Raw genomic sequence first — 16846 nt, forward strand, 5'->3', positions numbered from 1 at the left:
TCCTGCAGTTGTATCTCGTTTCAAAAGTTACATTTTCTTTCTAGCCAGAACAGTATAATTTGTATGGAATTTTATTCAGTTATCTGACAAAATAAAATGTAAGTACAAGCAAAACACTAAAAGTAACCAGCACAGCAAAAACAACATATATAAAATTAGTTCAGAAGACTCTAATGTCAAGATGTTAAATTTGTATAAATACAGTCATGAAATTTGAAAGTCTTAGTTTTGATAGACCTAAGATACTTTCTTAATGGCTTTATTTTAGTCTGAACAAATAGCATAGTGGGTAGTTGTGCTGTCTTACAACGAGCAATTATGTATTATTTTTCTTCATTGTATGGGTATCTGGTGTAATGACATAGTGAATTTTTGTTTTTGGACAATTGTAATGACTAATGAAGGACATATACACTATATTTTATAAAATATATATTTTAAAATTTTTATATATACGAGCCTTTGACTAATGTGTACTGCTGTAAAATGAAGCGCAGAATGTGAATCATATTGCTTTCTTGACAAAAAAAGCTTTACATCTATGTTCTTTGCAATCTTTTCACAGTACAAGGTTATTGAGACATAAAAATATGAAGAAGGCTATACTAGATAACTGATATTTGATGACTTCAGAACTATGTGTACTTTGTGTCACATAAATGTTTGTAATAAAATACTTTTCAGATAAAGAAATGCAGAAGTTGAAAGGAAGTTTTAACAAAATCTGAAGTTCCATTAAATCAGCCTTTTTATTGTGAAGTAATACATACTTTATTGAAGTAAACATAAAACATAAAAATTGTAACAGAAAAGTAAATTATTTTGTAGATTACCTGGACTGTAGTGGCAGTATCTCAGAGGTAACTTCCAAAGAAGGCATTGAAAAGGATTCAGCAGCTTCAGTATTTGGTCTTCGCAAGGTAAGAGAAGAATTGGAACAAGTTATGGTGGTATATACATCTCATAAAAGAGAAAGTAAAAATATATTCTATCTTTTGCCATATCTTTATTTCTTCATGGTATTACTTGAACATTTTGTGTTTCAAGTTAATGTAAAAATCGCTTGATGTTTTATCTCAACATTTTGATATGCCTGTATCTTAATGTATGGTAAATTGTGGTTATAAAATGGTAACTCGCTTTTGTGTATCTCTCAACATAGCAATTTTTATTGATTTTATTTATTCATTGAGTAACACATTATTAGTAATTTATATATACAGTATATTATGCATATAGATTGTATATTTAAAATGTTTTTTATGCTTTAAACAGAGTATAGTGCATCAGACTTATTGAATAGCTTTCTGAATAATTAATGCTTTTTTTTCTATTGCTCATGATGTATTATTCAGTGCAGGTATGTCTCTTGTCTGTATCCTTTATTCTAATGTTTTTAGGCTAATAATCATATCATACCGTTGATAATGCCCTGCATCTGTCCTCCATGGTCTAACCCCCTTTTTAATATTGTATTTCCCTCTATTATATTAACCTGTTTCAAAAAATGTTGTATAGTTACCCATAGCACCCTCCTTTGCCTAAGAAAAGGGCTTGTTATCAATTGACTTGTTACCTCAATTGTTTGTAATTTTTGTCCATAAAAAATACTAGAGCTAGAAATTACAAAAACTAAAGCAAAGTGCTAACATCTTCCACACTAACACAAGTTTAAGTGAAGATTTTCTAACTCTGTTTAAGAAATTTAAAGTTAAACATGCATATTATTTCAGTTGTATTTTGGCATTTTTTCATGGGAGTCTGATGTAAAAGACAGTATATTTAAACTTCAGTTTGCAGTGTTGATCCAGAAGGAAAAACACCTAATTTCACATCAGAGACTTGTAGTAAATTGAACAATTAAAGGGTCAATGCTAATTTTACTCAGATCCTTTCATATTAAGTACTGTCAGAAATCTGACTGTAATATTATAACTTAGTCTATTCCAGCAGCTGCTATGGAAACATATTAATGCATTATTACTCTCCTGTTTATCAAAAGTCTCAATATATTGCTTTGAACATTTTTTTATTATTCCTATAACCTCTTTCCAATAAATTTTATTCTTTCATGCTTTTTAAAGTACATTGTCATGGTTCACATTGTAAAAATATATAAAACACATTCACTGATAAGAAGTTGATTCCCATTGCACATATGTCTTTGCATCTGATTTGGTAAACAGTATTGAAGATAGTTGATAAAAAGGATGTTGTGTGTAAATGAAATTCACTTCACTTTATTCTCATACAGAATCCATCTCATTCTAATCTCTGAGTGGTGAAATTGGAATGACACATTTTTAAAATATATTTTGGATTTTGAAAGCATTGCTATAGTGCATAAAATATGAACACTGAACTGCACTGTGTGACGATGCGGGTTCAGCGCCATGCTCCCATCGGCTGATCGGGAGCCCTTGAACCCTACACCGTCGGTAATGTCACCGAGATGAGCTGACAAATGGGGACAAATCTCTCAAAGCCAGGGGATATATTCCAAAAGTAAAAAAGTGCTTTCATTTAAAACAATCAAAAAACAAAAAAGTGCAGTGCAACAAGTGTCAATAAATAAATCCGTAAAAGTTCCAGTGGGGCTAAAAACCATCAATAAATAAATTCTTTATAATCAGAGGTTAATACGCAGTCTCTCTCACTCATTACCCTCTGGCCCACCTCCATCTTTCTTTCTTTCTTCCCGGCTCACCCATTGCTCTCTTAGCTAGCGGAGCCCCAACAGCCATGAGCTCCTTCAGTCAACCTCCGTCTTGGCCTCCTAAAGGAAGTCACTGCAAGACCGTCGAGGTTGGCTCTCCTCCCTTCATCTTTCGCGCACCCGAAGTCACTCCTCAGATGCCTCGGGAGGACATCTCTCTGCTCACCCCACTCGCTAATTGTCAGTGGGGCTAACTAGCCCCAAGAGCGCCTCCATCTAACGCTCCTTCGTGGGGCCCCAGCTCATTCTGTCTCTCTCTTTTCAGGTGGCCAGATCATCCAGCCTAGACTGCCATTGCCGTCCTTTAACCTCCTTCTCCTCCATATATCTTTCTACCTCCTTCCATTTCTCTTCCACGATTTTTCTCTCTCGTCTCCATCCATCTATATATATCCACACCCGGCTGCCTCCATTGGCACAGTGTCTTTATTACACACCGCAGGAAGCCAATGAGGCAAACAAAAACGACCGCACCCACACGTGCAGGTGCGACTCTCTCCAATTACCTCATTAACTCCGCGCGGTCGTGCAATCGCACCCACAGAGAATGACACGGCTATATGGATTTAAAAACCTGACCCTTTTTTTCGGATGCCGCTGACCCGTTATATCACACACTGACCAGGCCTTTTTATTCCCAACAGCTTCTTCCTGAGGAATATCCAGATTTTCTCAGTACAGTGAATAGATTTGATTACTCCATCATTTTACATCTTGCATGTAGGAATGTCGGCCCTTCCTGAGGGAGGATAGTGACCTCATCCCAACCATATTACACTTAGCGGCCAATCATTAAAATTTGCCTCATAGATATGCAGCCCTTACATTTACAAAGCAGTTTCCCTACAAAACTTCTCCACGCAATTCAAAATCGTGAATAGTAAAGGACACAAGACATACCTATGGTGAAGGTCAGTGCCTACAGTGAATGCTGTCAACGTTATGCAAAGTATGTAGCCTTAACTCTTGCTGTATAAATACATCAAGTGGTGTTCTTTCCTCTCACCAGCATACCCAACTGAAAATGAACATTTCATCATCCTTGCTGTGAACAGCCTGGATATTGTCCTGCATATCATTCCTGAGCTGTCAAATGCTTTTCTAAAATCACTTTGAGGACACCCAAAATTAGTTCTCCATGGCCTTGCCAAATTTCACTCGTGTGTATTTTTGGTTTTGTCACTTGCTAGACTTGCTGGTACCTCCAAGTCAAATCTGTGAAACATCCTGCTAACTTTGCATGAAATGCTTCTTTCTTTTACTTGACAGCTTCTCACACTGCTGGCGCCATCAACAAGTTCTAGGGCTACCACTGTAACTGATACCAGCAAACCTATAGCTGCTTAGAGGTTGAATAGAGTCCATTCCAATTCTTTATCCTTGACCTCTCTTAGATTTCCAGAGGTGATAAACAGAAGCATCCACTAGATATTCTTGGCACTCCCTCACCAGTTCAGTTTTCTCTATCTGAGCCACTTTACCATAAATAGATTATGAATTAACTGCTAACATCTGTGTCCAAAGTATTCTGGTACCAGGTGTTTTTATGAAACATTAAAACATCAAATTCGATGACAATTCAGTGCAAGTATTGAAATCACACAGGTTGTTCTAATCACACCCCTCCAATTATCTATGATTCTGCAAATGAGTAATGAAGTATCCTAGATGGTACTGTATTTAGCACCATATCCAAAGCCTTTTAATTTTATAAGAAAACCTTTTGTTATTGAAGGATACATTTTGTATTTTTCAAATCAAAGTTATTTCTCCACAATGGTATATATTAATTTGCCACAAAAAAGTGTGCTCTGAAGTGGTGTTGTTTTGTTTTTTTTTTTTTATAAATTTTTAAAATTCCTGTTCATGCAGCTTACATTAGCACTGATGGATATATGGGTTCATAGGAAAATGAAAACGCTTTAAAACTTGCTAATCCACTTTGAAGCAGCAAAGGTTTCAATTTCAGAAAAATATCTTTTGTGTTTACAACACATCCTTGTTGATAACAAATGGGAACTAGAAATTTTTATTTTATCATGGACTCATTGAACTGTTTTTCCTGAGGTAAGAATACATTTCCCTTTCACTTGTCTGTTCACAGCCTCTGTCATGGCAGGAGTTGTGACAACCCAACAAACCCCAGCACCAAGCTATACTCTGCTTATAATACTACTTTTGCCCCTGTAATTCTATTTTATATTCCATGGCAGAACATAAAATTGTTTATTATAATGGATAGATGCCCACTCACATCTTATGATTATTTTTCCGTAAACAGCACCTACTTTTTACCTATTGCATTCATTTTACATAGCCTATAGAGTGAGATTCACACCAAGTAGCAGTGTAGTGAAAAGAGTACATAAGAGTTTTGTTGTACTTAACACAAATAACAATCTGTAAATACATGGAGAGAACATGCAAAGCTTGTACAGTTACTGGAGCTGTGAGACAGGAATGACAGCTCTATGCTACCTGAAGAAGCTGACATAAAAGGAGCTCCGCAAATAGTTGCAGAGCCGAGGCCTGTGGACTATAGCCGCTGTGCCTGTAAACTATCACCTTGAAGCACTTGATGAGCCTATAAACTATTTTCTTGTTTGGAACATGTTAACTGTACCTCACATGACAGATTACTAGTACAGTTTACATTTTTGGTAGAAAAATGCAGATTGAGATTGCATTCCTGATGCACATCTGCTGCCAAGGAGCCAGGGCAAGCGGTGGCACACAGGTTGCCTTTGACCCTGGATGAGCAGAGTTAGGCAGGAGTGCATGTCATCACATGGTGGAAGAGGCTGCTGAAATATTGAAAAGTTTCTTTATAGTGAAAGAATATAAATGATCATAAATATGCCTTTTTCAGTTATTGCTGTCTATTTGTATGAAGAACACAGGCGGCAGTTCACTGCAGGGTATCAGTATTCAGTGTCAATAGTGGGGCTGGAAATAATGATTATTTTGATAATCGATTAATTAGGTTATTATTTTGTTGAATAATCTATTAGTTAGATTGTAAAACAATCCATTTGCAATTAAACACAAAGTGCATGAAATGGAACTTTTAACAGAAAAGACAAATTTGCATAAAATATTCAGAATTTTTTTAAAATCTATTTATAGATATTTTAAACAAAATATAGGTTTTTATGCAAGTTATATCTTCTTCTTCTTCTTCTTTCGGCTGCTCCCATTAGGAGTTGCCACAGCGGATCATCTTGTTCCATATCTTCCTGTCCTCTACATCTTGCTATGTCACACCCAGCACCTGCATGTTCTCCCTCATCATATTCATAAACCTCCTCTTAGGCCTTCCTCTTTTCCTCTTTCCTGGCAGCTCTATCTTTAACAACCTTTTTCCTATATACCCAGCATCTCTCCTCTGCACATGTCCAAACCAACGCAATCTTGCCTCTCTGACTTTGTCTTCCAACTGTCCAACCTGAGCTGACCCTCTAATGCACTCATTTCTAATCCCGTCCATCCTCGTCACACCCAATGCAAATCTTAGCATCTTTAGTTCTGTTACCTCCATCTCTGTCTCCTGCTTTCTGGTCAGTGCCACCGTCTCCAACCCATATAACAAAGCTGGTCTCACTACCATCCTGTAGACCTTCCCTTTCACTCTTGCTGATAATCGTCTGTCACAAAGTACTCCTGACACTCTTCTCCACCCATTCCACCCTGCCTGCACTCTCTTTTTCTCCCTTCTTCCACAATCCCCGTCACTCTGTACCGTTGATCCCCAGTATTTAAACAGATCAACTTTTGCCAACTCTACTCGCTGCATCCTCACCATTCCACTGACCTCCCTCTCATTTACACACATGTATTCTGTCTTGTTCCTACTGACCTTCATTCCTCTCCTCTCTAGAGTATATCTCCACTCTCTCCAGGGTCTCCTTAACCTGCACCCTACTCTCGCTGCATATCACAGTGTCATCAGCAAACATCATAGTCCAAGGGGACTCTTGTCTAATCTCATCTGTCAACATGTCCATCACCATTGCAAATAAGAAAGGACTCAGTGCCGATCCCTGATGTAATCCCACCTCCACGTTGAATGAATCCATCACTCCTACTGCAGACCTCACCACTGTCACACTTCCCACGTACATATCCTGTACAACTCTTACATACTTCTCTGCCACTCCCGACTTCCTCATACAATACCACAGCTCCTCTCCGGGCACCCTGTCATATGCTTTTTCATGGTCCACAAAGACACAATGCAACTCCTTCTGGCCTTATCTGTACTTCTCCATCAACACCCTCGGAGCAAACACTGCATCAGTGGTGCTCTTTCTTGGCATGAAACCATACTGCTGCTCACTAATAATCACCTCCCTTCTTAATCTAGCTTCCACTACTCTTTCTCATAACTTCATGCTATGGCTCATCAATTTTATCCCCCTGTAGTTACTACTGCACATCCCCTTTATTCTTAAATATCAGCACCAGTCCACTCCTTAGGCATCCTCTCACTTTCCAAGATTCCATTAATCAATCTGGTTAAAAACTCCACTGCCATCTCTCCCAAACATCTCCATGCTTCCACAGGTATGTCATCTGGACCAACGCCCTTTCCATTCTTCATTCTGTTCATAGCTGTCTTTACTTCCTCCTTGCTAATCCTTTACTTGCACTTCCCGATTCACTCTACATCATCCAACCTTCTCTCTCTCTCATTCTCTTCATTCATCAGCCTCTCAAAGTACTCTTTCCATCTTCTCAACACACCCTCCTCTCTTGTGAGTATGTTTCCTTCTTTATCCTTTATTACCCTAACCTGCTGCACAATTTTCCCAGCTCGGTCCCTCTGTCTAGCAGATCGGTACAGATGCTTTTCTCCTTCCTTAGTCTCTAACTTCTCATACAACTCATCATACACCTTTCCTTTAGCCTTCGCCACCTCTCTGTTCACCTTACACCTTATCTCCTTGTACTCTTGTCTAGTTTCTGCATCTCCCTGACTCCCACTTCTTCTTTGCCATCCTCTTCCTCTGTATACTCTCCTGTACTTCCCCATTCCACCACCAGGTTTCCTTTTCCTCCTTCCTCTCTCCAGACATCATGCCAAACACCCTTCTTGCTGTCACCCTTACTACTTCTGCTGTAGTTGCCCAGCGGTCTGGTAACTCTTCACTGCCACCCAATGTCTGTCTTACCTCCTCCCTAACCTCAACCAAGCAGTCTTCCTTTTCCAATTTCCATCATTTGATCCTTGGCTCTGCCCTTACTCTCCTCCTCTTCTTGATCTCCAACGTTATCATACAGACCACCATCCTATGCTGTCTGTGTGCGTCTTCTTCCACTCTTGTACATCACCCTTTGTTCATCTCTCTTGGTAATATACGTATTCACCACAGCCATGTCCATCCTTTTTGCAAAATACACTATCGTCTGACATTCTTCATTCCTCTCCTTGACACCATACCTACCCATCACCTCCTTGTCTCTTATGTTCCCTTCACCAACATGTTCATTGAAATCCGCTCCAATCACCACTTTTTGTCCCTTGGGTACACTGTTCATCACTTCATCCAAGTAACTCTAGAAATCATATTTCTCATCCATTGCACACCCAACTTGCGGGGCATATACACTTAGAACATTCATTTTCACACCTTCAGTTTCCAGCTTCATAATCATTACTCTGTCTGACATTCTTTTCGCTTCCAAAACACTTTTGACATACTGTTCCTTCAGAAAAACCCCTACCCCATTTCTCCTCCCATCCACACCATGATAGAACAATTTGAATCTACCTCCGTTCCACCTGGCCTTACTTCGCTTCCATTTAGTCTCTTGCACGCACAATATATCAACCTTCCTTCTCTCCATCATATCTGCTAACTCTCTCCCCTTACCAGTCATACTGCTAAAATTCAAAGTTCCTACCCTCAGTTGCCACTATCTTTATCTTCCTCCTCTCCTCTTTCCTCCGGACACATCTCCCCCATCTTCTTCTCCTTTTTCAGCCAACAGTAGCCCAGTTTCCTGTTGGCTAACAGTAATGGTGGAGGTCATTGTTAACTCGGGGCTTGACTAATCCAGTATGGAAATTTGTGTTGTTGTCTGCATGTTGATTTGGCAGAATTTTACACCGAATGCCCTTCCTGACATATTATTTTCAGTTTTGGGCAAAACATCATGTAAATTTAGTGTAGTATGTGAATACCACAGTATTCCACCCCAGAAGAATCTGTTGTACCATCGTGACTTTATTATATATAAAATTCACTATTTTTTTTAAATCTTACAACAGAGGGAAATCTCACTTCTCTTTCAAGCCAAAAAAACTTTGGCTATTGCTACTTTTATCCCATAGTATCATGTATTTAGTTGAAGGTTCGCTTCCCAGGTCCTCCCTGCATGGAGTTTGCATGTTCTCCCCGTGTCTGCTTGGATTTCCTCCGGATACTCTGGTTTCCTTCCACAGTCCAAAGACACGCAGGTTAGGTGCATTGGCGATTTTAAATTGTCCCAAGTGTGTGCTTGGTGTGTGTATGTGTGTGCACGCCCTACTGTGGGCTGGCGCCCTTACCGGGATTTGCTTGCTGCCTTGCACCCTGTGTTGGCTGGGATTGGCTCCAGCAGACCCCCATGACCCTGTAATTAGGATATAGCGGGTTGGATAATGGATGGATGGATGGATGGAATTACAACTGATAGAGAGATTAATTGATTTTTAATAAAGGCACCATACATAGCCCCAGTAAAGATGCACAAGATTTACAGGCTGCCTCTGAATGTAATATATATAGCTATGATTATCCATTGGACTATCCATCCGATGATTGGGTAATCTAACTTGCTTGTCTTTCAGATATAGAAGGAAAACTGCAATATCCTGAGGAAACTCTTCACAGGTTGTGCCAGCCACTATTGTAATAAGTAAAAATCGAGGCAAGTTTAAAATGAAGTAGCTAATATGCAATAGATGATGAGTCATTCCAAAATCAAATATATACTGTTAGCGTTGAAAACTTCCACATTGGTCAGACATTTGGATGGTTCAATGCATTATGTTTTAAACATGAGCTAAACCTCTCTTGTGGTAAGACGTGTCATCTGTTAAACTAACAGCAGAATTGCAGAAAAAGTTATCAGAGCATCTGAAATGGCATACCTAATTCTAAATACTAACGTAAAATTTGTGGTGGTTGTTTTTTGATCCAAAATAATGTTTCTTAGTGTAACCACTAAAATATGATAAATACACTGAAAGCATGTAAGACATAATATTTAAATAACATGAAGTCTCCAGTTACAAATAAAGCCAGTCCAGTTCAACGGCTTATTTTTAGATTAGTACAAAGGCATAATCAAATTAAAAGTCTCATCACTTATGCAAGGCACCTTGAAAACAACAGAACAAAAGCTTTTTGAAAGTAATTCTGAAAGAATGGTTTGTTCTTCTATTGACAAGTTTGATTTCACAAAAGTAGTCGTAAAATTGGGATATGTGTGAAAAGGGAGTTTTAGAAAATGAAAGTATCAAAAGATGGTGACCTTTGCAATTTGAATTAATGTTTCTTGTCCATTAAATATTACACTTTAATACATGTAGTATCCAGGTATTTTTTCCAGTATATTTAGATGTAAAAACATCATACAACAGCAGAGATAGATAGATAGATAGATAGATAGATAGAGCAGTTGGCAGGATTAGATAGATAGATAGATAGATAGATAACTTTATTAAAACAATATTAAATTAAAGAGTAATAAAAATGCAGGTAAAAACAGACAATAACTTTGAATAATGTTAACGTTCCACCCTCTGGGTGGAATTGAAGAGTCGCATAGTGTGGAGGAGGAACGATCTCCTTAGTCTGTCAGTGGAGCAGGACAGTGACAGCAGGAGATGATCCTGTTCAGTGGATGCAGTGGATTCTCCATGATTGACAGGAGCCTGCTCAGTGCCAGTCGCTCTGCCACAGATGTCAACCTGTCAAGCTCCGTGACTACAATAGAGCCTGCCTTCCTCACCAGTTTGTCCAGGCGTGAGACGTCCTTCTTCTTTATGCTGCCTCCATAGTACACAACCGCGTAGAAGAGGGCACTTGCCACAACTGTCTGGTAGAACATCTGCAGCATCTTATTGCAGATGCTGAAGGATGCCAGCCTTATAAGGAAGTATTGTCGGCTCTGACCTTTCTTACACAGAGCATCAGTATTTGCAGTCCAGTCCAATTTATCATCCAGCTGCACTCCCAGGTATTTATAGGTCTGTACCCTCTGCACACAGTCTCCTCTAGTGATCATTGGGTCCATGAGGGGCCTGGGCCTCCTAAAATCCACCACCAGTTCCTTGGTCTTACTGGTGTTCAGATGTAAGTGGTTTGAGTCGCACTATTTAACAAAGTCCCTGATTAGCTTCCTATACTCCTTTATTGTACAGTATACTTGACAGTGTTTTTTTTTGAGCAAACCAAATTTAAATAGTGTGTTACTGAGATTTGGTCTCGTCCGATGCGAGAGATGGACGTCTGAAGTGGAGCTCCGCTAGCAGTGGTGCTATTTTTCATATTATTTGCTTATTATTCTGAGATATCCTGTATTTATTCAACCCGAGAGGGACCGCTACAGTATATGTAAACACATATAAACATGGCCAACAAGAAGGGGGGTCCGAAAGAATCGAAGACTAAAGCTACATCCAAGCTGCGATCAGCAAGCCCTAGTTCGAGATACGGCCTCTCAGAGACAGACCTGGATCAGATGGGCGAAAGTACAGACTCCTCGGGACCACGGTCCGCTACATCGTCGCCTGCTGAGAGCGAAAAGGGGCGAAGGTGCGATCGTGAGTGCAGATGTGGATAGCTCGCCGATTGGAGAGGATTACCTGAAACTGGAAAAGGCCGGGAGGTCCGCGGCTTCAGTTACGCAATCACGCGGGACTGGAGCAGCGGGGACACCGCTTCAGCAGAGTCTGCTGCTTCATCTACGGTACAAGAAGGCACATTTGAGCTATCTGAACTGAAAGTGTTGCTCGCTGACCTCAGGCAAGATATAAAGAAAAGCGAGAAGGCTAATGAGAAAGCAACGGCAAAGGCACATGAGAGACTGAAACAGGAGATGAAACAGGCCAATGAATGTCTGCGACAGGAAATCCAACAGGCAAATGAAAGGCTCGTCAAGAGGTACAACTTGAACTTCGACAGGTGCTGGGTAAAATTGAAGAGCGCATTGAGAAAAACTCGGCTAAACTGAGCACGCTTGCTGATCGATTGGAGCATCTTAGTGAGACATTCACGAATCGGATCGAAATAGCCGAACATCTAGCTGCCAGTGCCGAGGAAAGAGCAGTAAATGTCAGTTGAATGTAAAAACTCGGAGAAAAACTTGGAGACAGACTGGCTGCTTTAGAAGATGGGAATAGAAGGTATAATGTCAGAATTGAAGGCTTGCGGAGAATCGAGAAAGTTTAAACCGTGAAATTCGCAACTGAACTTTTTCTAAAATAATCGGGGCGACTTTAAAGCAGAATCTGAGATAGCAGCGGCTTACGCGACGCTGATCAAACACCGTCAGACCCGACCAAGATCTTTTATAGTCCGTTTTGAACGATTATCATTTAAGTTAGAGGTGATGGAACTCCTCAGGAAAAAAAAGGAAGATATTATATATGAAGATTGCCACATTCGCGTCTTCCCTGACTTCTCTCCAGCAACAGCTATCAAACGCGCCGCCTTCTATAATATTAAACAGCAGCTACGGCAAGCCAATGTCAAATACGGCCTCCTGTATCCGGCAAAACTGAAAGTGGAATGGCAGGGTCATTTCTATGTTTTCGCTAGCAAGGAGGAGGCAGAAAATGAGTTAAGAAAGCTGATCCCGGGACTATTCTGATACATAATTGTGAGTCATGGCGGTAAATGATAAAGCTAGGATTAATAATCTACTGTCTGATCTATTTGTTTTAAAATACGGGTTTTTATCAGCATATATTCTCATATTCTTATATTATTATTACTTACTTATTACTTATCATTACTTAGTATTACTAGGGCTAAATGTTTGTGTTTTATTGTGCTTAATTACGTTTTCCTCCTCTTTTTTTTTTCTTTTCTAATTATTTCATGTGTACCCTAAATGAGACTGTTCAATATCATACCCTTGGTTTGCTGTTATTGCTATTACTGCATTAAGACTTGTTATGCTTGTTTTGGACACATCTTTAACACCATCACCTGGGTTTATTATCTGGGGATATCATCTTAATGCACTAAAATTGATGAAGATTATATGTATGTATGTATGTATATATATATATATATATATATGTATATATGTATATATATATATATATATATATATATATATATATATATATATATATATATATATTAAGTGCAAAATTCTTTTCTTTCTTTTTCCTCTTTTAAAGACTATATTGGTAACAGATATCTCTATCTTTTAACCTTAAAGCGCCACTGCATGGGGGCTTGATGTGCTTTGGACGTGCTCTGTCTCTGGGTATGTCAGAGGACTGGGACTGCATGAAGTGGGTTTTAGCCTCACCTGGGGAGGCAAAAAGGGAGGGTGGGGGTTAAGGGGAAGAGAAAGAGAGCAGGCTTGATCTATATCTAATCTATCATCTCAATCTTTATAATTATAACTATCAACGTAATAATAAGCTGCATGGCAACAACTCTTGGGGGAATAGGAAATTAAGACCTAAACTATTTCACTTCCAGTTAAGACTATAATATGACACCAAAAACTCAGAATCAGTGTCTCCATGATGGGACAGTTAACTCGTAAGCTGGAATGTTAAAGGCCTGAATCACGAATTAAAGAGAAAGAAAGTACTTTCTCACCTAACAGGTCTAAATGCTAAAATAGTATTTTTACAGGAAACCCACTTACTAAGTAAGGATCAGTTCCGCTGCAAAAGACTGGACTGGCCAAATGTTCCATTCTAGTTTTACAAAGAAAACTAGAGGGGTGGGAATTCTCATACATAGAACAGTACCATTTGTAGCATCAGATGTAGTATTGGATCCTGAAGGGAGATATGTGATGGTCATGGGAGACTTATCTAACTGTAAAATGATTTTGATAAATGTTTATGCACCTAATGTTGATGATAAGGAATTTATACAAAATTTATTTGCATCCATTCCCAATCTGAACACTCATAAACTTATAATGGCTGGGGACTTTAATTGTGTTCTAAATCCACTTTTAGATAAGACTTCCTCCACAGGGGGAACGGCAACTAACACCGCAAAGATAATTACAAAGTTTATAACTGATCACAACTTATCAGATCCCTGGAGGTTTTTAAACCCAAATTCAAGAACATATTCTTTCTACTCACCAGTACATCATTGCTACTCAAGGATTGATTACTTCTTTATAGATAATAACTTCTTGCCTAAGATTAAATCTTGTAAATACGATGCTATTGTTATTTCAGACCATGCTCCGATGATCTTGGAGCTGAAATTACTAAGCCCCATACACTCACCCGCAGATGGCGTCTCAATCCGCTTCTATTAGCTGACGAGAATTGTACTGAATTTATATCCAAACAAATTGAATTCTATCTAGAGACAAATACATCCCCTGAGATCTCTGCAGGAATACTCTGGGAAACTCTTAAGGCCTTCTTAAGAGGACAGATTATCTCATATCTTTCCCACAGAAATAAATCCGAGCGAAGAAAGTAGCAGAGATAAAAAGCGAAATTACTAAAATAGATGAAGAACATGCCAGACTACCAAGCGAGACTCTACATAAGAGGAGGCAGGCTCTACATTCAGAATTAAACCTCTTGACAACTAAAGAAACCGAACAACTAATTTACAAATCCAGACATCATTATTATGAACATGGAGAGAAAGCTAATAAGCTTTTAGCGCAACAAATTCACAAGCAAGAAGCATAGCGCAATCTCGTAATTACTAACACGAATGGAGATAAAATCATCGAACACAAAAATATAATGTACACTTTTAGAGACTACTATAAATCCCTATATACTACTGAGTTTAAAGAAGACAATATACAATCTAATGCATTTCTGGATAAATTACAGATACCACAAATTGACGCTATTAGTGTGGAGGAGCTCGATAAACCTCTGTCATTATCAGAATTACTGGATGCTATAAAGTCACTCCAAGGTGGAAAAGCAGCAGGCCCTGATGGCTACCCTGCAGAGTTTTACAAGAAATTCTCCGCTCAGCTAGCTCCCTCCTATTAGCAACATTTACAGAAGCCAGAGATAACCAATCTCTTCCACAAACCTTTCGCCAAGCACTAATCACTGTCTTTCCAAAACAAAATAAGGACTTATTACAATGTGCATCATACAGACCAATTTCACTTCTGAATAACGACGTTAAAATACTCTCTAAAATCATAGCTAGAAGGATGGAGAAAGTGCTCCCTCAATAATATCACAAGACCAAACTGGATTTATTAGGGGCCGACACTTATCTTCAAATCTTGACGCCTGTTTAATGTAATATACTCACCAACTAAATCAAACACCCCAGAAATATTATTATCATTGGATGCAGAAAAAGCATTCGACATGATTGAATGGAAATACCTTTTACTATTTTGGAGAAGTTTGGGTTTGGCCCGAACATTTGTGCATGGATTAAATTACTGTATACTAACCCAGAAGCTTCAGTTTGCATCAATAACATTTGCTCAGACTACCTTAAAATAGAGCGTGGCACAAGACAAGGATGCCCTTTGTCACCACTGCTGTTTGCAATTGCCATTGAACCACTGGCAATACATTGTCGAAATACTGATCAGATAAAGGGGATTAGCAGAGAAGGACTGGAACAGAAAATCTCATTATATGCAGATGACATGGTACTGTATATATCGGACCCAGAAAATTCTGTGCCTGCAGTCTTAGCAGCACTCACAGAATTTCAAAAGCTCTCTGGTCTCAGAATTAATCTGAATAAAAGTGTACTCTTTCCGTGAATTCGCAAGCATATAATATTAGATTAGACACCCTTCCTTTTATCATTGCAGAACAGTTTAAATACCTCGGGGTAAACATCACAAGTAAACATAAAGCTCTTTATCAACAAAATTTCGTCGTCTGTATGGAAAAAATTAAACAAGACTTGCATAGATGGTCAACCCTTCATCTCACACTAGCTGGAAGAATTAACACTGTTAAGATGAATATTCTTCCTAAGCTCCTTTTTATTTCAAAACATACCAATATACATTAATAAATCGTTCTTTAAGCAATTAGATTCAACAATAACCTCATTTATTTGGAATTCTAAACATCCACGCATCAAAAGAGCGACCCTACAAAGACAAAAGGCAGAAGGCGGCATGGCTCTACCTAACTTCCAGTTTTATTACTGGGGCAAATATACAGTCGATAAGAACCTGGACACAAATAGAAGAACATACACAGGCATGGACCGCAATAGAAGTAAAATCCTGCAGTACTTCTTTGTATTCCTTGCTTTGTGCTCCAATAAACACACGTTATCGGCAATACACTAATAACCCAATTGTGCTCCACTCACTTAGAATCTGGAACCAATGTAGAAAGCATTTTAAGACGGAGAAGCTTCTTTCTGTGGCACCCTGCAAAAGAACCACCTCTTTCAACCCTCACAAACATATGCAGTTTTAATATCTGGAAAAATTTGGAATTAACTTGCTTAGAGATCTTTATATAGACAACGTCTTTGCATCCTATGAACAATTACATTCCAAATTTAACATTCCAGCTACAAATTTCTTTCACTATCTTCAAATCAGGAACTTTGTTAAACAGAACCTTCCAGATTTTCCTCATCTTGCACCCTCATCCACGCTGGAAAAATTATTGCTCAATTTCAAGGAGTTAGACTCCATCTCTACAATATATAAAATCCTTTTACAATCCCTTCCTTTCAAAGATCCAAGAGGACACTGGGAAAATGACCTCTCAATTAATATATCAGAAAAGGAGTGGAAAGTAGCAATGCAGAGAATTCACTCAAGCTCCATATGCGCAAAGCATACAATTATACAACTCAAAATTATATATCGAGCACATCTGTCTCGACTAAAACTCTCCAAAATGTTTCCAGGGCATGATCCAACCTGCGAACGTTGCAACCAAGCCCCAGCCTCACT

The 16846-nt window shown here is 38.8% G+C and overlaps 1 protein-coding gene across 1 annotated transcript in view; it reads left to right on the forward strand.

Annotated features, from left to right (window-relative positions):
* The window catches only part of pkp2 (plakophilin 2), a 70893-nt gene that overhangs the window by 10287 nt on the left and 43760 nt on the right, over window positions 1–16846 (forward strand). The window contains exon 2 of the mRNA XM_039761664.1: window positions 829–920. Coding sequence (XP_039617598.1) covers window positions 829–920 — 92 coding nt within the window. The remainder of the gene's footprint in view (window positions 1–828; window positions 921–16846) is intronic.

This window comes from Polypterus senegalus, chromosome 8 (assembly GCF_016835505.1).
Source record: "Polypterus senegalus isolate Bchr_013 chromosome 8, ASM1683550v1, whole genome shotgun sequence".
Classification (NCBI taxonomy): Eukaryota; Metazoa; Chordata; class Cladistia; order Polypteriformes; family Polypteridae; genus Polypterus; species Polypterus senegalus.